The sequence below is a fragment of the Zingiber officinale genome, chromosome 4A (genome assembly GCF_018446385.1).
Source record: "Zingiber officinale cultivar Zhangliang chromosome 4A, Zo_v1.1, whole genome shotgun sequence".
In the NCBI taxonomy this organism is placed as follows: domain Eukaryota; kingdom Viridiplantae; phylum Streptophyta; class Magnoliopsida; order Zingiberales; family Zingiberaceae; genus Zingiber; species Zingiber officinale.
In genome coordinates this window covers 160945434-160965535 of record NC_055992.1, presented here as the reverse complement: position 1 = coordinate 160965535, position 20102 = coordinate 160945434, and the positions used below count along the sequence as shown (strand labels likewise).

The window sequence follows — 20102 nt, the reverse complement described above, 5'->3', positions numbered from 1 at the left end:
TTTGAAGTGCCAAAGTCAACAGTGTCGATGAAATGAAAGTTCCATAGATATGGATGTGGTGCAATAGTTGAAGGATGAATACTCGCTAATTTCCATCTCAAGAACAATATTAATAATTTAAATAATTTAAGTTCATTTTGAAAAATGAGTAAAGTAGAGAAAAATTTTTAATCATAATTTAAATTTTACATATAATTTTCATTCATAAAATTTTTTGTTTTCATTCTTTCCATGTAAAATTTTATTTACTTCAATTCCCTCATGTAAATATTGTGACATAATTGCCCCTCAGATTTTTTAGATATAAAAAATCCAAAAATGAGTATAATTTCTCTTAAATTCAGCCCTTTACACTAGAATCTTGTATATTTTCTATTAAATTGAGCATATTTTTTTTTTCCTATTTTAATATAATTCCTCCTAAATTCAATACTATTTTAAAAAAATCTAGTATATTTTCTATCCAATTAAGTATTATTTAAAGAAAATCTAGTATATTTTCTATCCAATGAGTATTATTTAAAGAAAATCTAGTATATTCGAGTATATTTTCTATTAAAATTGCCCTTCAGATTTTTTAAATATAAATAGTCTAAAAATGAGTATAATTCCTATTAAATTCAATACTTTAAACTAGAATTAAGTATATTTTCTATTAAATTGAGTACAATTTTTTCCTACTTAATATAATTCCTCCTAAATTCAGCACCATTTAAAGAAAATCTAGTATATTTTTCATGAAAAAAGAATCATGCTCATAAAAAATATACTAGATTCTAATTTAATGTATTGAATTTAAAAGGTCATTTTTAGATTTTTTATATTTAATATCAGGGGTAATTAGATGAATATATTTAACTAGGAAATGAAAACAAAGATTTATTTCAATAAGGACGGTATATAAAATTATATTTGTCACTAGACCTGTATGTAAATTTTTCTTGGAAGGTCGTTCATATCCCGGAAACATGTGGAAATATAAAAAAATGCTAATTTATTTTATTTTTTTCTGATTTATTTATTTATTTTATTTATCAATCAATCAATTAATAAAGAACTTGCCGTAGTCAGAAGGCCTGTTAAAAATTAAGGTGGAAATTTAATAAATAAAAAAATTGCACATTGATTTGCCTTCCGAAAGCCGGCGACTTTATCAATTATTTCTACCATTATAATTCGATTAATCTAATTAAATCTTTTCAATTTTTTTTTTCAAGTTGGCTTTCAATTCTTTTGTGTGTATATTAATATTTGAGATCATGAGTATAAATATTATATGTAAAAACTCACTGACAAGAAAGAGTAATCAAATTCTATGGCGACAGCAATGCTTACACTTGTCTAATCACCATGATTAGCAAGCATTTAATAAGATATTGTACAACCCAACACTCTAATTAATAGCTTAATTATCTTTAAGCAAAATCAAAGAGAGAAAGGATTTAAGTAATAGAATAAAAATATTAAAAGATTATTGAGAAATTGTCCAGTTTTCTTTTTTAATTTCCATGGCGTGCTGCAAATGTCAAACGACTGTGTTATCTCCTACGCTTAGGCCAGCCATTAGCGGGCCATGGACGCTGAGCAGGGAGGAGAAGACAAAGCATTAGGTCGACCAACTGGTGGTTAGCAATGGCATAGGCGAACTGCAGCAGTGATCGAGGCACAGTGAAGAATCCACAGCTTCTTGAGGCGAAAGGTGATGCCTTTAAACTCACTCAGGAGAGAGGGATGGTTTTATCTTCTTCTTCTCCTTCTTCTTCTGCTGCTGCTGCTTCTGTTGTCTGACTTGATAGAACAAGCAGCAGAAAAGTGGAAGAGGAAAATAAAGTTTAGGCATTCAATTGAAGCCTCTTTCTTGTTCCCTAAGTGGTAGGTTCAAAGGCAAACTCACAAGCTCTCTGTTTTCTTCACCTCTTCTTTTTGTTCTTCTTCTTCTTATTATTTTTCTATTTCTTTCTTTCTTCTTTAATCTGACCAAGCAACATCTTGTTCTGACCTTGACAAAGATATCTATATATATATAAAATCATATCTTGTGTATATTTATTGTTCATCCCTTGATATTTGTTCAAGGATGTCTTTTTCTCATCAGTTTTTATTTGCTCTTCTATGACATCTCTTTATCAGTGTTTGACTTTCTGCTCTATTCTATATGATTTTGGGACTTAGTTTTCTGTCAGGAAACCTTTTTTTTACAATCTCTGGAAACTTACTTAAAAGGGATTGGATGTAAACGAGTATTATGATTTCCAGAAGAACATTGGAGTTAGAGTTGAAGGGAACAAGGAATTTGCAAAAGTAAGAGATTGTGGTTGCTTTATCTTAATAATATTCTTTTCTATATCAATCTGTTGGGATTTTGTGAGAAGATGATTGTTTCAATAGTGAAGAGCTTCAAAGGGGTTTCTATTTTTTTAAATGTTTTTATCCAGATTTCCACATCTAAAACATGGTAATCCCTTGAAGCAACTTCAAGATTCTGTGAACTAAACCTAAAGTTTTAATCTTCGAAAGGACCAATTGTTCTTAGTTTGTGGCTCTAGCTTGTTAGGTGACAATGATCAGGTTGCTTGCCTTTGAGGCTATAATTTTGTCTGCTATTTTTTTTTTTCAGTTGAACTTGTGTGAATATGAAGGCTACCATTGTGCCCAAGTGCTCTCAATAGCCTAGAAGCCCTCTGTTTCAGAAGGTTTTCACTTGATTGAAATCGAACAAACAGAACTCACTATAGAAAATGGACAACTTGCCAAATCTTTATGTAAGGGAGCTTGAAAACTCTCGGTACTCTGAAACATCGGCACTTGCTAACCTGATCTACGATGGCTATGCTTCTTCTGGTGCAAATTCAGATGCATTTGCGGTCGGAAACATCAAACCGCATGTTAACACCGTCGAGCTTCCTATACCACAGGGCTCTACTATGGGGAATACTAATATGATCTCCTTCCATGTTAGTAAGCATGAGCATAATCCTTGTAAGGATGGAAAATGTCAAGAATTGTTTGTGCAAACAGATGGTGAGGAGGATTTTCTCCATAGTCGACAGTTAGACATGATAATTGGGCAGAACTTGTCCTTGCAGCAACCAGATGTTGCAACCGTATCGAGTCAAGGATTGTCACTTAGCCTTGGCACGCGATTTCCGCTTCTTCCTCTCCTTCATCACTATGACCCTACTTGTTCAAGTAGCTCTTGCTTAGAGCCTCATCGAAGAACTTCGGGCAATGATGGGCCTTGCAGGGATGAAAACTATCAAAATGAAACTTTAAATGCTACTAGCTCCAAGTACAATCCTCCGAATCTCGGTTGCGTAATAGCAACTTCTAAGTATCGGAATGTAGCACAAGAATTGCTCCAAGAAGTCGTTAGTGCCCAGAGGACTATGAAGCCAAAATCAGAGAAGAGTCAAAGCCTTCAAACTAGAACAATTGGGAGTAAGGAATTCAATGCAGGATCAAAAGACAAAGGAATGTCGTCGGATCCTTCAGATTCAGCCGTCGTCGATTCATCTACTGAACTCTCACCCTCCGAGAGGCAGGATCTTCAGAACAAAGTGACCAGGTTATTATCAATATTGCATGAGGTGTGTATCCTATTTGAAAATTGTACTTTGAAATAGATTGCAAGTACTACTATACTAAATTGGACTAAAAATTCATTATCACATCTAATTGATACATCTTTACATTAGTTAGTCTAAATTTTGTTTCAGAAAGCTATAGATTTGATGCATACTACACAAAGGTAGGACTATAAACATTCAATAGAACAATAATATGATCGTTAATTCGAGGAATATGGAGAGGAAATGTTTGTTGTATGTTCCTCAACAAAAATTGAAGGATAACTCTAAGCACATATGGTATATGATTCATAGGTACACATTCATCAGATAGATGATATCGAATACTTAGCTACACCCAAATTACTAAACAATTGAGTTGTTCTTAGTTCCATATGAAACATAATGGATGTTTAAGCTCAATTGTGTAATCAATTAAGATTGATATAAGATGCCATTGTTCGGAGCTTATCTATTCTTTGGTTATAGGTCGATACACGATATAAGGAGTATTTCAACCAGATGCAGACGGTCGTGTCATCCTTCGACGTATTAGCCGGTCCTGGTGCTGCAAAACCTTACACCACAGTTGCCCTTCAGACTATTTCTAGTCATTTTCGATGTCTGAGGGATGCAATCAGTAGTCAGATTCAAATGGCTAAGAGAAGTCTCGGGGAGCAAGACAATTCAGGCGGCAAGAGCAGTGGAATGTCTCGCCTACAGTACATCGATCAGCAATTAAGGCAACAGAAGGCCTTGCAGCAGTTTGGTTTGATGCAACAGCATCCTTGGAGGACACAAAGAGGGTTGCCTGATTCTTCAGTTTCGATACTCCGTGCTTGGCTTTTCGAGCATTTCCTTCACCCGTAAATCCGGGCTACTTATTATGTTCATGTATTATCGTGTATTCGCCATCTTAGCTCGGTTTTAATTTTAAATTTTTTGTTTACATGATTTCTTTCAGTTACCCCAGCAATACCGAAAAGCTAATGCTTGCGCGGCAAACAGGTTTGTCAAGGGGTCAGGTATGCTTCTTTTGGGATCCAAGCTACTGTTTCATCGAATTCAGTTTCCTCAGTATGAGATTATCTTGATAGATTTCCAATTGGTTCATAAATGCGCGCGTCCGCCTTTGGAAGCCAATGGTTGAGGGCATGTACAAGGAGGAGATTGGCGACACCGAGATCAACTCAAACTCTTCCTCAGAAAACCTGCACAAAGGTCAGGATGATGTTCAATCCTCAGAAAACCCGCACCGAGATTTACAAAACAACGGTTTAACGAACTCATCGACTTCCAATATGAACTCGACAATCGACGCAACAAAGGCTGGTCCAGCTTATCAACCTGAGGCTGCTGCTGAAAACAATTGTGTGAACCTCAAGACCGAGACAATGAGAGATGACTCTAGCTTTCTAAGAGATGCGCTTCTCCACAATGACGATGCGAGTGGCAGGTTTGTGGCCTACCAGATGGAGGAATTGAGTAGCTACGACACCGGCAACCAGGTGTCTTTGACACTGGGACTACAGAACTGCAACAACCATCCAAGCTTCGTCGGAGCGCAAGGCCAGGATATTTGTAATGTAGCTGCTCCAATCGCCGGCGTTGCTAACACAACGCAATACGATTACTCGAGCATCAGAGATCGGCAGCAGCAATTTAGTTCCCCGCATCTGCTTCGTGATTTTGTGGCTTGCAAAGTTCGATATACATGAATTGGGTGTAAACTGATGATAAACTGCAAGTTAGGCATTGTTTCTAATTGCATAGGACATAGAATCATAGCATGATATGATACAATGTAAAAAAGAAGATACGGAGTGATTTGTGATGAACATTGAGGTGTAAATTTGTGATTCAACATGTTTGAGCTACAAGAGTGAGGATGATTGCAGGCTTTAGATAAATTTTGCAATGATTACATTGTGGTTAAGTTCTTGATGATAATGAACAGAAATCACTTTCAGCCGCTAAATAAGCTCTACCATTTGAGATAACATTAAATTCACAGGCGAAAACCCTGCCTTACAGAAAAAAAAAACACAACGATACATGAGGAACAGAAAAAGAAAACATACAGGAATTGCATGAGACTATAGAATTCTTTGTGATTATCGTGTATGCGAAGGTATACGGCATCAACTGTTGTTTCATCTCTTCCTCTTACTGCCTTTACCTTTACTGCCTTTGCCTTTTCCCAGTTGTCCAGACTTGAAAGCATGTTCCTGTTCTTGGAGGAAAGCCATGCTCTTTCGGTATCTCTCTGCTCTCTCTTCTTCCTGCATTAACCTTGCAGACTCCTTCAGTCCAGACATAAATTGACTATCTTTACGCAATTCCCGAATGGCTCCTTTCTTTTCGCTCTTTAGAAGTTTCTTCAATTTCTTCATCTCAACCCTCTCTCGATCAGGATCATAATCTCGACCTCTCACAAAGCTACAAGAAGATTTTCACAAAAATATTAAACATCAGCATTTGATAAGGATAATGGTAGTGCATAAATTTTAATCCATAAATCATTTAATAACATTGAAGGAACGAATCAGAAATTAAAGCAATCATAGAGCCAACCATGCAAGTATTTAGAAAATTATGCTCAGGCCCTTCCACAAAATAGTATCGTATCAGAATAAAAGAAAGCATGTGTTTCAAATAAGATACATACTTCTCTTCGAATTTTGGATTCAGTAACTTCATTGGAACTGGCTTTTGTTTGCGCATTTGAAGTGGCTGCCTAGATATCTGGTGATCATCTGTTTTTTTCTTGATCAAATCAAAAACCTCTTGCATTTTGTCTCGCAATAACCTAGGCAGATTAGAATTTTGCATTGCTTGCTGGAGCAAATCACAAACTGGCAAGAATATCTCAGGGAAAGAGCTCAATCTTTCATAAATAATGACGAATCCTTTCAATGTTTCCAAAACCGATAATAGCATGCTTGCCCTGTCAAAGAGAAGAAAACCAAAATGAAGAACAGGGCATGATAAAGATTTAAGCTTTAAGAGACAAAGATTGCCAAATTAACTATAAGCTTGCCTAAATTCATCAGAGGCAAAGAACGGCGAGACCTCTTGCATTTCCATGACAGCATAAAAATCTAGAGGATGCACAACACATGATGGATCACCTATGTGAAGCCAGGGTTCTAAAATCCTAGTCTCCATAAGACGGTTCACCTGATAAAAAGGGGGAAGAAAGCACAACAGCTTAAGCAAGCAGAATACAAAAATAAAGATTAATCTTCCAACACGTGATTTCAGAAGTTAAACCTGAGGAAATTGCTGGAATCCAGGTTTGATCTCTAATGAAGATGCCAAAAGTGTTTGCAAGAATATTAGAGCCTCAGGACAAAATTTCCCGGATTGTTTGCTCACCTACACACACAAAAGAAGCGTTGTAATAACTTCACTAAGTACTTGGCATGAAAAGAAAATAATACAGCGGGCACTTACCGAAAGTACCATTGAACATAAGAAAGAACCAACTGTTGCATCTCGAGATGACTTTATTGGACAACGCATCAGATACTCGCACATAAGGAGAAGCATGGGAGTCATAACAACATGACGAAAATCAGAGCATGGAAATACTAGTGACCATAACCTCAACAGGAGCAAAGTCTTCAAAGTTGGCCAGCAACTCTTATCTAAAAGTGAAGGAAAATTATAAACAAGATAAAATTTATCACAAATTCAATGTACCTAACAAGTACTCAAGGGAGTATCATTTTCAAAACCTGGATTTCGAATATCCTCCAAAAAACAGGTTCGTATTTGTATAAGCCTCTGCCTAGCACAAATAGCAGCAAAATATGGAGTTTCTGCACTCATTTCCACCAATGGTTTAACAAGCAAATTTATAGTTTTAATGTTTATTGGATGCTGAGTAGCTAAGACAGCAAAATACTGCAACAGTATACCATAAAAGATCTGCAAGACAAACAACCCAATGCAAGTTAATTGTATTCATTCTATATATGAAAGAAGCACTTAAATAAAAAGAAAAAAAAATAGCTACAGATAATAAACAGGGAAAAGAAAGGAAAGGACAATAATATGGGTAAACACACCTGCATTTTCTTCCGATTTTCTGCTGCAAGTCTTATTGAATTGTATGCTCGAATACGAACAATGATTTCAAGAACTTCATCATCTGAGCGGTTATCCAGCAAGGAACATAACTCTGTCATGGTTTTTGGAGCTTCTATTACATAAGGAATCTCCTTTCCTCCATCTGTAGCCAATTTTGGAGAAGCATTTGTTCTTTGAGCAGGCTTGGCATTAACTTCACACAAATCCATGTTTTGCCTCTCACAGTTACTTGCTCCTTGGCTGTCATGGTTCTCTGCTTCCTCATCATTCATATCCAGTTCATCATCATCACTTTGTTCCCAGTCTCTAACCATAGATATCTTCCCGCACTCATCACCACTAGTGTTATCTCCATCAGCGGGATTGCCATCAGAATCTTCATCATCTTCATCACCTTCTGAATCCTGAGACGAAGAACCAGTTTCATCCTGATTGTCTGTGTCATTTTGTTCATTTATGTTGTCAACCCAACACCTTTTGTCCATTAGATCCTTGCCACCAGAAAAGGAATCTCCAAGGTCATCACCAGACGTAGGTCTGGAAGTCTTCGCAAGTGATTGGATATCTTCATCATCACTAGCACCTTCATCTGAAGAATCATCAGTAGCATGCATCCTTTCACAACGTTGTTTCTAAAATTTAGAAGCCATAAAAAAAAGGTAAGAAGAAGCACAGCAAATTAAATATGCCTTTGTCCATAATAACAATCTACAAAGTATAAAAGACAGTTGAATTGTTAAAAATCAGCTACAAAAAAAAACACACCAAGTTTACCTCAAGTTCTTCAAGACGTTCTTTTTCTTCTTGAGCTATTTCTTCTGGGGTTTTTGTCCTATCTGATGCATGAGCTCTCCTATCTGAACCAAGCTCTTTGACAAGTTTGTCATATTCATCCGGCTGAAAAGAGTAAAACTGAGATAACACCAGCAAAGTGAAATACAATGCAAAATCATTCATTTTAACAACAGAAAACAAATAATATAATTTCAACAGCATTGACAACACTAATCAAGAATAATTTGAAAGAGCGACCAATTGACCCAAAAAAAAATGATTCATAAAATTTAGTACTCGCACCAAGAATTTTGAAGATGGCTTAAATGAAGGGATGTTTACATGGATAAAAGAGTAAGAAGCTATATTGTTTATCACTTGAGAAAACACAGAAACTTTTACAAATAATCCAGAGAACCAATGTTCATGCCATTCAAAGATGAATCAAGTACAGATTTTAGAGAAAACATCATACTTGACTGCTATAATAATGCTGTTTGAAACAGATGGATCATTTTGTGCTTTCTAGTGTTTATTAAACAAAATTAGACTCACGAATTTCAGCAAACATAAAATTAAAAAATTCTTGGTAAAACAAAGCAAAGACAATATAGGGAAAATAGCTGCATGCTGACATACTTTCTCATTAGACTCCTTGACTGGCAAACCAAATGATCCTTCTTTGTGCTCCCTTTGAATACCTTTGTTCAATAGAGCATCTAATGACTTCATCTTACTTGGATGAGATAAAGACCGTAGCGCCTTTGTTTGAGCGATTGTACTAAAGTCTTCATCTAACTTTGCCAATAGGCTTGCATCTTCTTCCTTCTCAACTGCTTTTTGAGCCTACACGAGGAACAAAGATCGAAAACCCATCTTTCAATAAAATTTTCTTATATTCAAAAGTGCACCAAATGATGGCTAAATATAAAACACCATATAATGCTGAAACGAAAAACTAATTTCACATCATCAAAAGATCAAAAAGATACAAAGTGTGGTACTGTCACATATAATCATATGAGAGCTATACAGATCACATTACATACAGAGTAACTGATATGAATACACATGCATTAAGACTTGATGACAAAATGTTCCTTGATAAACTAAGAGGCTTTTTACTTTTGTAGTCATGCTTTTACATAGTGTTACAATTTACAACTACATAAAAGATAACATCGTGGAGAGTAAATAAGGTAAAGGGCAGTAATGTGTATCAAGCTACTTACAATTTGGAGACGCTAATGTAAATTACCTCTGCATGACATAAGCCTAGGTCCCTTACATTATGAAAAAGAAAAAGTTATTACAGCCTCATTCTCAAGACAATTCTAATCAATGTTAGTCTTTACATCATTCATTTTACTTAGGTTTCAAGTAAAGAAACCAGAGTATTAATCCAAGATATGGCTGGAGTATTAATCCAAGATATGGCTGGCAAGACTGTAAACATACTATAACTTTCAGCTGATAATTGAAATATGTTTGAAGAAATATTTTCAGTTGGTATGCAAACATCTTTCTAAATTCTATACATAAATAGACACATGCATAAATAAATATATATAATTTTTCAAAAAAGATAACAAATAAAAAGAGGCCAAAGAGAACAACTATGGTGTCAATTTAAGGGCTACTAGAAGTAGTTATATATAAACTTAGCATAAGTATAGAAACATAACAGATACATTTTTTTATCATTATGCACATACCTTGTAAAATTTGCTTTTTGATATTACTTCTGCCATCACTTGCTTCTTTGACTTGTGAGCCTCCTGAATCAGAACAAAAACATGGTGTGGCAGTAAGCAAATATGATGCAATTAAAGAGAGATGCTTGCTAAGAATACAACTAGAAAACATAAATAAAAAACACAGTAGATTGCTCCAAACATGATGCATTCATTTAAGAAGGAAAAAAAAAGATAAAGAACTACCAGATCACACAATTGGATTAAAGAAGACTAATAAATGGAAATAGCAGAAACTTCACTATAAACTACGCTTTGAACATGTTCTTGTTAGTAAAACAAATAACAAACAGGTCAGGAAGAGGCATGGATAACTGTAATTATAGCTGAACCATACTTTTAAGTAACAAAATTCCACCATAAATATCAAAAGTTGATTTTAAGCAATTGAGATGGATTTTACCTCATCCTCTTCATCAGGCAAACCCAATTCTGAAGATTTAGGCAGAGAATTTAAACTTAATCGCCGTGAAGAAGTGGAACCATCTGGAAAGCACAAATGTCAAGAACCTCCAGGTACAATAAAAAACTCTAAACCCAATGTTTATTATTCCTTTCGCTAAATTTATAGTTTGTCCAAATTCCAGGAAAAAAAAAAGAATTATTCAATCATGATACACAAAGCAAATTCACATATGTTATTGTATTATTTATTAGTTTTAAAGAAGATCAACAAGTAATATCACAAATTGGTTCTGCCTGCCAAAGTAGTCCTATTATAATAGATTTTTTTTCAGCAATTCATCTCAAACTACAGTCATTGTAGGTTATCTTGACATGGCACAACAGTGATCTTTTATGAAAGCAAATATGTGGAAAAAGTAGTTATATATGCAGGAAACACTTACTGTGATTATCTATGTCAGCATCAAGATCATCAGCTGGAGGCACTTCTTCCTCAAAATCATCTCTATCAGATGAAAGAAGCTGATTTAATGTCATAGCATCTTCCTCATCATCTGACAAATTGTATTTTCTAGACTTTTTCAACTTTAGCTACGCAAATAGAAAAATAAAATTAACTTTGCAATTAAGCATGCTGTCTTAATTTCAATCTTATGTTGCATGTATCTAACATGAAAAGAATAGATTAGAAAAAACATGAGGATCACATAGGGATAAATACATTCTCAACAAAAAACCATCAACGATACAATTAATACTACACAGAAAGAGAGATGGGCACTGACATATGGAAATTTGATTCAATACATCTCGAGTGTGTGCACACAGGAAGGGCTGATGATTACAAAAATCATGAAAGAAATGTTCCAACATGAGCAATTATAACATTAAGCTCACATCCAAGCATTGTTACATCTTTGGAACAAGCAAAAGCAAACTCTTATTTGTTGTAATTTGTAGCGGATAGTATCGAATGGTTAAAAGAAATATTAAATAACAGCAGAAACATCAATTAGCAATGGCAACCACTCGCCAAGGTGCCAACCATGATAGATCATGGAGCACAACTCAACATTAGTTGCAAAGCTAAATAGAGATATATATCATAAGACTCATAATATAGATTGATGAAAACGTGAATTTCTATAATTATAATTAGTAAATACAACCTGACGCTCACGCTGTAGACGCAAGACTTGCTTGTTGAACTCTTGAAGCGTGTCATCTTTTTCACCAATTCGCCTGTCCAGAAACACAGACGACTTTGCACTCTGCTCATACTCTTTAAGCAAAGTTTTCTTCCTCTGTTAATTACAAACAATTCTGGAGTGAGCACTAGAGAAACAACCAAAAGATTGCCAGTTTCCAATTTCACCCTTTTTCTTTATTCGCAGGAGATTCCATTAGAATAACGACACTCTTTCAGTAATAAAAGGACAGTAAATCATATGCCAATCACAGGATAAGGATCAAAAGAGGAGACGGGTTGAAGGGACGTAGCAGCACCTTTTCAATGGCAAGAGAGCGAGCGAGACCAATGCGACGCTCTTCGCCCTTGCGGCGCTTTCTAAGGACGTCGAATTTCCTGCGAGACCATATGCTCTCAAAGGGGTTCACAACTGAAACAGGCTTCGAGGCCTTCATGGCTGCGGCACCGGGGCCGGAGAGGAAGCGCTTGCTTCCCTTCTTCTTCTTCTTCTCCTTTTTGCTTGAGGTATTCGAGCGGCCGGTTGTCTTCGCCATTAGCGGCCGGCAGCGAGGGAGACAACGAGAGAGAAAGACGGAGTTTTTAGGGTTTTAGATTCGTTCGGCGGCAGCCTATGAAACCCTAATCCGGCTAGATATTTCTTATTGAAGTAAAAAAAAATGTATTTGACGTTTAGAATTTTTTTAAAAAAATAATTTAATCAGGAATAATTTAATAAAATTATAAAACAACTCTTCATATCTTATATTTCAAAATAAAAGTAGAGATTATGAATTATTTAAAAATGATTAATAAATTTTATAGTTAGTTAAATTAGTTAATTTTGTTAAAGTATAAAAAATTAATACAGCGGGGCAAAAAAGAAATTGAATACACAATTTTACAATTTTAAACTTCAATTAGATACTTTGACTACTTGATTTAATAATTTACCAAAAAAAATTAAATAGAAGAAATAAATATTATTAATATAAAGATTATTTATTAATGCTTTCAATGGATCCTTCAACACAGTTTTTTCCATTTGTGTCCTTCAAATTAAGAAATTAAGCACCAATTGCTTTTTCCATTTGTGTCCTTCAAATTAAGAAATTAAGCACCAATTGTGATAAAAAGACGAATGTGTTCGCCCTCAGCGCCGCCGTCAACTCATCCTAGGGTCATCATGAACGGCTACTAATTTTTAGAATAGTGACTAACACATAAGGAAAATATTTATCTCGATTTTATCGAGATTCGAATCCCAAACCTCATTATGACAATACCTCATACGTTAACCACTAGATCCATCCGAGGGGACAAGAAATTAAGTACCCAAGCATGGATGGAACCAGGAACGATCCAGAAAATTATCCCTTTATATATATTGATGGGATAGATAACTTCCACTTGTAAAATAAATGAAGGTCATCTATCCCTACCAATATATACAAATAATCCTTTATATATATTGATTGGATAGATAACTCCCACTTGTAAAATAAATGAAGGTCATCTATCTCTACCCATCTATACAAATAGACCATCCTTTGGACTACTTTTGTGGATTTGGGATTGATGGGATCTGACCTCAGATGGAACCACAATGCTATGTTTCTCTCAAATTACCTTACCACACTATAGGCCGAGGCAAAAATTTCTTATATTCTTATATTTCATGTGGCATGTAATAATTGACTCACCCAACACCTCCATTAATCCATCCTAGACCAACATGAAAAAAAATAAATCACGAATAATTACTAATTATTAATACAGTGACCAAGGCATAAGAAAAAGTACTCAATCATATTGAGTTTTAATCCAATGATCTAATATGGTCTTAACAATTGCACCGTCCCGAGAGAACTTATATTCTTATCCTTCATGGTGCATGAGAAAGGTGAACGGATGACCAAACCAACAATGATGAAATTTTCTAGTGACCTAAGTTTCAATGACACCATATAGTCATTAAAAAAAAAGGAAGAAAAAAATGAGAGAAAATTGGATGGCACAGACCAACCACAGTTTCAACAAATCATGCTGGCGACAGAGTAAATTGTTAAACTTCAATGACATGATTAGCAAAGCAAGGAATCACAATTTTCAACAATCAGTCAACCCTAGAAGCTAATCTCATAATCTCAACACCTTGTCTCCTCTTAGATGATTTAAGGCTAATATAGCAATTTAACATGTCTCCTCAATCCAGATAGTAAACCACAACAATGATGCCAAAAACATATGGAAGGGCTTTCACATGCTGCTTCAATCTGCTTTTTTGTCATCCGACAGGTTTTCTTGGGTTTTGGCATCTCCAGGTGCATGTTCAGTTTTTTCTGCTGGCTCTGTTAAAAGTAGAAGACATTCAGTGCATGGTTACGACATCGAGCAAAAGGCAAAGCTTCATTGAATATATACCACTATCACTATTCTAGTGCTCACTCCAGATTTGTTGAACTGAAACTAAAGAGAAAACTAGATGAATACAAACATTGACATAGAAGGATAGAGTTTGTTAAAAAAAAACAGCCTTGAGAACTATCATATAATAATATATTGGGATCAACACTAAAAATGTTGATGGCTGACCGAGATCACAGTGGCTTATACTTCTTTTGGAGCATATAATATCCAATACCGCTTTATATTTACACTGGATAACAAAAGGAGTGCAACAAGACAAGCAGTGGGGAAATGATTTCCCTAGCTTTCTCATAAAACACTCCATCCAAAAGAGAAACCAAACACCTCTCCTCCATCAACACAATTGGAGAGGCTAATGTCCATCCAAGTGCAACACGTGACAAGACCAGATAGGAATTATGAAAATTTAGAATGACAAAATTGTGATTGTTTAGTGTGCTTACAAATCCTTTCCACACTTTACCTATCTTGTTAACTTGTTGTAGACTTCACCATAAACTCTTCTATAAATCTCTTCTTCCCCACGATCTACATGCCTAATTTAATTCTACCCAATTTATTTGATTATTTGAATTTGATTTTTCAAATATACCTTCATCTTATTATCTCGTATATAGCACATACAATGGAGAAATCATTGTTTGCATGAGAGAAAAAGCAAACATTAAGGTCAAGGGGTATTTTTGTTTCTATTTTACCAATATATGGAGGTAAAATGTAAAATATTATTGAGGGATAAAATGAAAAAGTAAATTATGGGATCAAAATGAAATTTTATCAACATAATAACATAAAAGAAAGTGAAGAAAAGCTTTTCTTTGCCTTTTACCCTTACTTTGTTATTCAGAATTTGCTTTATTCTTACATTTCTGCATTATACAATCCATCATTTTTTTCCCTTCTATTTTGTCTTCTTATACCCACTTTTTTTGTGTGTGTGCCTGCCAACAAGTCCAATAGACTTTTGGCAACAATATGCCATGCAAAGTAAAATTATTTCCTTATTATCAAACTTTTAATATTTTATATAGTAAAATATTTCAAATCAACCAACACAATCATAGAGAGTTCAATTGAGAAATAAGGCACACAAGCAACTTCAAATAGTTGAGACTCATGGCTTGTTCAGTTGTTCTATATCCTAATTCAAGCCATACTAATTTAACATGGCTAAATCAAGGTTCAGTAAATATTTCAAATGGTTGTAACATTGTAAGCTATATAGTGATTTCATTGAGGTTAAATATGAGTTATTCAGCTCAAAGACATGAAAGGGTGTGGACTATAGGAGACAATCTTTTATAAGGTTATTAGAGTCCTTTAACATGGTTTGACACCAAGTTCCTAATATTAAACTTTAACGCAGTAAAATAGATCACTGATATTTGGATATCAGAGCATATGAACAAATAAAGCAATGAAATTAAATTACTATAAGGAATTAACTAAATGGTAGCTTCTACAACTTTACCTTCGTCATCACTATCTTCAAAATCATCATCCATAGCACCACCACCCATATCACCAAATTTCTGGAAATGAATATACAAATAAATCTAAGATCAACCGAATTAAAGTTTGCAGGAAGTAATATGGGAGGTGGCCATTACCGAAAAATCCATGCCTCCCAAATCCAAATCAGGCCGACCTGCTATAGTCAATCAGGGGGGAAAACTCAGCAACACCAATGGCATATGAATTGCAAAATTGTTCAAAGAGATAAAATCTAGCCAATGATTTGTCAATTATATGTATGGAAGAACAAAAAAAAATGATTGAAAGCGTTGAGCTAATTCAATTATACATTAAATATATCCAGTGAGTGGCCCCAAGTGTCTTAAGGTTTAGCAGACTAGTACTTTAGTAGTAGCATGAACAATACTTCCTATTTGGTAAACTGAAGACAGTTATGTAGTCTAACCATCACCAATAGAAGGTAATAATTTCTTCAGGCATTGTCTAGAAGAGGCAGGTTCAAGATCAATAAATGATACTGTGAAAATATCAACCTGAAATGTTCTGGTATTCATCTACACTAATAGACAAAAGCATAAGCAAAGAAATTGATCACGTAAAAATCAAGATAAAAAATCCTTAATAAGCCCTATTTCTTAAGTAGAGTGACCATAATATCACATGAATGACTAATTATATGAGGAAATGAACATCATTGCATACCCAAAATGTTTTAGTGCCATTGATCAGTTTGTGGAGACATTTTTCCAATTCATGATTTTAATGGTTTTTGACAACCATTAAATGATAAGATAATAGGAAAAAAATCGGATCTGGACAGAAAAAGTAAATTTGCTCTGAGTGAATACACGTACACAGGTAATAAAAGCAAATAAAAAATCAAGTGCTATGGCATTTGCTGACTGGGCATTCATCACCTGACTTTTAGCCAAACAAAATGAACCTTAAATTTTGCATCATACATCTCCGAGATATGCATTCGGCAAGCACCCATGTGTAGTAAAGAAAAGAAATGCATGATTTGCATGTATATGATAGAAGTATTCATCATGATGGTACCATTTTGGTACAACCAACAAGCAAGAAAGTACAAGGGAATATACCATCATCATCTTCATCTACCCACTTATCCCAATCAACTTTCACATAGTGAGGAGTCTTTCCCTCACCACGCAGTAGCTTCTTCCACCACTGCAGCTCTGCTTTTTCAATCACACAAAAGATAGACCTGACACCTATATTAATTTTGCTTTCCTGGTAGGCAATGCATTACAAGTTACGTGATGGGAAACAAGAAAATATCAGTTGATTAAGAAGGAATTAGAAAACATTACCTCTTTATTTACTTTATCAAAAAGTTCTAATTTTAGCTCGTAAAAATTATTTGAAACACCAGCTGTGGCAGAGAAATTGAAAATGCCATCAGGTTCTAGATTAACTTTCACATCTCTTGCATCAGGCAATTGAACAGTGACGTAGACCTTGTCAATACGCTGTGCCCACTTGATTTCAGGGAAACGACTGACAAGTAAAATAACTCATAAGAAAATAATTTTTTATTAATTATAGACAATCAAACTGGCACAAAATGCCATGTTTCCATAATGGATTTCTTATCCTTTATACTATATTAAATTAACAGACTAATACCACCATCATTGAGCTTAAGGAAAAGCTACGTAAAGGGAAGAGAAAAGAAAATCCTTAGTGACAATGTTCAAGCACCTTAAACTTTTCCACGTGAGAATTTTGATCAGGCATGACCCACTAGCATCTCATCAAAATGTCAAGTGATATTTGATGAACTACATCCTTGTCTATTGCACAAATTAAAACATGGACAAAAGAATGAGCTGAGAAAAAAAAAACCAGAAACGAAACAAAAAAAAGGTGCTGTAATGCCATGTTTCCATAATGGATTTCTTATCCTTTATACTATATTAAATTAATAGACTAATACCACCATCATTGAGCTTAAGGAAAAGCTACGTAAAGGGATGAGAAAAGAAAATCCTTAGTGACAATGTTCAAGCACCTTAAACTTTTCCACCTGAGAATTTTGATCAGGCATGACCCAGCTAGCATCTCATCAAAATGTCAAGTGATATTTGATGAACTACATGCTTGTCTATTGCACAAATTAAAACATGGACAAAATAATGAGTTGAGAAAAAACTTTCAGAAACAAAACAAAAAAAAAAGTGCTGTCTTTCAGTTACTTTACAGGAACATGATATGCACTTTCTTATCTAGCTCACTTACCTCGACAATTTTTTGCCTTCCTTATTTATTTTTTATCCTAGATAGAATCTCATGCAACATCCCTTCTGTTAATTCCGCTTAATTAATCTTCATTCATGCTAGATGCATAAATACAGGATCTCTAATAAACTCTAAAAGCTCAGGTTATCAATTTAGAGACAATATAATTTTATCTTCGCTGTCTTTTTTTAGCCTACAGTAGCCAAGCTCATTAAGCATGAAAAATTAAAAGTCAAGGAAAAGCACTTATGTTGAGACTACGACAATAGGGCATATGATAAAATGTTCAATATTTTCCAAGTACGGGGATCAAAATTGTTTCCAGTATTCAAGTAATCTCCATTTTTAAGTTCCATGTAGCCTAAATGATGGAAACTTTCCCCCGAAAAATTGCAAGTCCACTATACTCTTATAGCAAAAACAACTAGCTTAAATAATGCAACTAGATGTTTGTAAGTGATGCTCCAAGAAAATCATGGACTATTTAAGTGTACGAACAACAATAATTGAAGCTCTGGTGGTGGTAGGCGACAAGAGTTCCCACGGGCATCGTTCCGTGCTCTTCGTTTCCGCAGCATAAAACCAAGTAGAACAGAGACGAGAAGCACAAGAGCGAAGAAAGATGTGGACTTGCAAAGTGGAAATTACACAGACCTCATTCTTTTTGGCGAGCTACAGCGGTCGCAGCCACAGAGCGAGACGAGCGAGGCGGTGACCTAAACCCTTGCCCCCGAAGCAGTAAGGTGGCTGCTCCGATGGCTTCTAATTTAAGGAGATGTTCGCACGTGTGAGGCACGTGGGGTAGAATCCTTTGATAAGAGCATCCACAGAGCTCCGATCGTTGACGTGGCTTAAACGAGGAAGCTCATTTTCGGAAGGAAGCGGCTCCCTTTGCAGGGAGCCGCTCCTTCCTTTTTTTTAATTTTTATTTTTATTTTTTAAGTAAAAAAAAATATTTTAGGTCGTTATAATGTAATTTTTTAAATTATTAATGTTATAAATTTTTATTATATATACGGTAAATTGTAATAAAAAAAATAGGACCCATAAATGAATAATTGAGATTTTGTTTAAATTTTTGGACAGTGAAGAGATATATGGATTTATTAGATCTTGTCCTTTTGTAGGGATATCAATTTGGATGGATCAGATAAGTAGGATTCATATTTAGATTTAGATTAATTTTTTTTAAATCTTAATACGAATCCGATTTTAACTCGAAACTTCTAAATTTGTATCTGATCGACCATAATTCGACCTGAATAATTTAAAATACTCGATTCAAAATGACTATTTAATTATTTTTCAAATAATTTTTTACTTTTATGTTAATACAACATCATTATCATAGTAACATTCATATTAATATACATTTATAGTATCTTAATTTCAAAATCAAATTTGATTTAGCCAAAAAAAAATCTTATTAAATCTTAAAATCTGAACCAATCTGAAAATTTTCAATCTGAAACCTTTCAATCAAAACCTGACTTGAACTAAAAAATTTTCAAATAGAACTTGATTTTTTTCGAGTTGATTCGGATCAAGTTGTTGAGTTGAATTCATTTTTGACATCCCTATCTGTATGAGCGACTCCCTCCCACTTTTTAATCATCGATTATAAACTTTGTAGAATCTAAGATTTTGGAGGTAGAATTTAAGGTTTATATTTTTTAATATCAATTATTAACTTTTTATAGGATTTAGGATTTAGGGTTTAGAATCTAGGGTCTAGGTCTAGGGTCTATATTTTTTTTTTAAAAATGATAATTGGTATTAAAAAATTATAAACTCTAGATGGTAATATGTCATCAAAAAGTGGAAGTGGGAGGGAGCAGTGTTAGCACGTGTAGGGAAAAAAAGGAGTTTTTTTTTAAAATTATGCTTTCTATTTTTACGTGGGGCTGTTGTGGTATTAAGGGAGCTATGGATGCCCTAGCCCCTAAGTGCCTTGCTTTGATTTGATGAGCCCCAGGTAATGGTGTTTAGTTGAGTTTTAACTTTAACAAATTAATAGATAATTTTTTTCTCAATAGATGATTGATTAAAGAACATTAATTAAAGAACATTTGCTGATAAATCACTCATTATTAGTATTTTTAATTTATCTTAGTTATTTATAGAAAATTTTTATAAGGTTGACTGATCATCTCA

The 20102-nt window shown here is 34.5% G+C and overlaps 3 protein-coding genes across 7 annotated transcripts; 1 reads left to right on the top strand and 2 right to left on the bottom strand.

Annotated features, from left to right (window-relative positions):
- The first annotated feature begins 1533 nt into the window (after positions 1-1533).
- LOC121972026 (BEL1-like homeodomain protein 7) lies at positions 1534-5418 on the top strand. Of its 4 annotated transcripts, none has more exons than XM_042523607.1 (6): positions 1719-1872; positions 2173-2301; positions 2618-3587; positions 4056-4432; positions 4531-4591; positions 4664-5418. In XM_042523607.1, the coding sequence occupies exons 3-6, from the start codon at positions 2739-2741 to the stop codon at positions 5282-5284; spliced, it is 1908 nt and encodes a 635-aa protein (XP_042379541.1). In that variant the 5' UTR covers positions 1719-1872; positions 2173-2301; positions 2618-2738; the 3' UTR covers positions 5285-5418. The 4 variants fall into 4 exon arrangements, with proteins under 4 accessions (XP_042379542.1, XP_042379539.1, XP_042379541.1 ...); XM_042523609.1 differs by having other exon boundaries at positions 1722-1872; positions 2184-2301; XM_042523608.1 differs by lacking the exons at positions 1719-1872; positions 2173-2301 and adding an exon at positions 1534-1699.
- A 122-nt stretch (positions 5419-5540) lies between these two features.
- LOC121972025 (nucleolar protein 14-like) lies at positions 5541-12426 on the bottom strand. Its single transcript, XM_042523604.1, has 14 exons — positions 12101-12426; positions 11764-11898; positions 11038-11185; positions 10593-10675; positions 10151-10213; positions 9075-9281; positions 8436-8558; positions 7640-8293; positions 7307-7499; positions 7023-7216; positions 6840-6944; positions 6607-6746; positions 6235-6513; positions 5541-6005 (listed from the first exon to the last, which is right to left on the bottom strand). Exons 1-14 carry the CDS (start codon positions 12335-12337, stop codon positions 5720-5722), a joined length of 2847 nt encoding a protein of 948 aa, XP_042379538.1. The 5' UTR covers positions 12338-12426; the 3' UTR covers positions 5541-5719.
- A 1351-nt stretch (positions 12427-13777) lies between these two features.
- On the bottom strand, positions 13778-18733 carry LOC121972027 (uncharacterized protein Os08g0359500-like). 2 transcript variants are annotated; one of them, XM_042523610.1, is made up of 6 exons: positions 18603-18733; positions 17021-17207; positions 16790-16940; positions 15821-15861; positions 15682-15742; positions 13778-14131 (listed from the first exon to the last, which is right to left on the bottom strand). In XM_042523610.1, exons 1-6 carry the CDS (start codon positions 18605-18607, stop codon positions 14052-14054), a joined length of 525 nt encoding a protein of 174 aa, XP_042379544.1. In that variant the 5' UTR covers positions 18608-18733; the 3' UTR covers positions 13778-14051. The 2 variants fall into 2 exon arrangements, with proteins under 2 accessions (XP_042379544.1, XP_042379545.1); XM_042523611.1 differs by having other exon boundaries at positions 15821-15858.
- Between the last annotated feature and the right edge of the window lie 1369 nt (positions 18734-20102).

Excerpts from the sequence above, each read along its gene's own strand:
- LOC121972026 (XM_042523608.1), top strand. The coding sequence starts at position 2,739 with ATGGACAACTTGCCAAATCTTTATGTAAGGGAGCTTGAAAACTCTCGG. Across the intron at positions 3,588-4,055 it reads TATTATCAATATTGCATGAG|GTCGATACACGATATAAGGA; the intron begins GTGTGTATCCTA and ends CTTTGGTTATAG. Across the intron at positions 4,433-4,530 it reads TTCGAGCATTTCCTTCACCC|TTACCCCAGCAATACCGAAA; the intron begins GTAAATCCGGGC and ends GATTTCTTTCAG.
- LOC121972025 (XM_042523604.1), bottom strand. The coding sequence starts at position 12,337 with ATGGCGAAGACAACCGGCCGCTCGAATACCTCAAGCAAAAAGGAGAAG. Across the intron at positions 11,899-12,100 it reads GCTCTCTTGCCATTGAAAAG|AGGAAGAAAACTTTGCTTAA; the intron begins GTGCTGCTACGT and ends TGTAATTAACAG. Across the intron at positions 6,514-6,606 it reads TTTGCCTCTGATGAATTTAG|GGCAAGCATGCTATTATCGG; the intron begins GCAAGCTTATAG and ends TCTCTTTGACAG.
- LOC121972027 (XM_042523610.1), bottom strand. Across the intron at positions 16,941-17,020 it reads TTGATAAAGTAAATAAAGAG|GAAAGCAAAATTAATATAGG; the intron begins GTAATGTTTTCT and ends ATTGCCTACCAG. Across the intron at positions 15,743-15,820 it reads TGGGAGGCATGGATTTTTCG|AAATTTGGTGATATGGGTGG; the intron begins GTAATGGCCACC and ends ATTCATTTCCAG.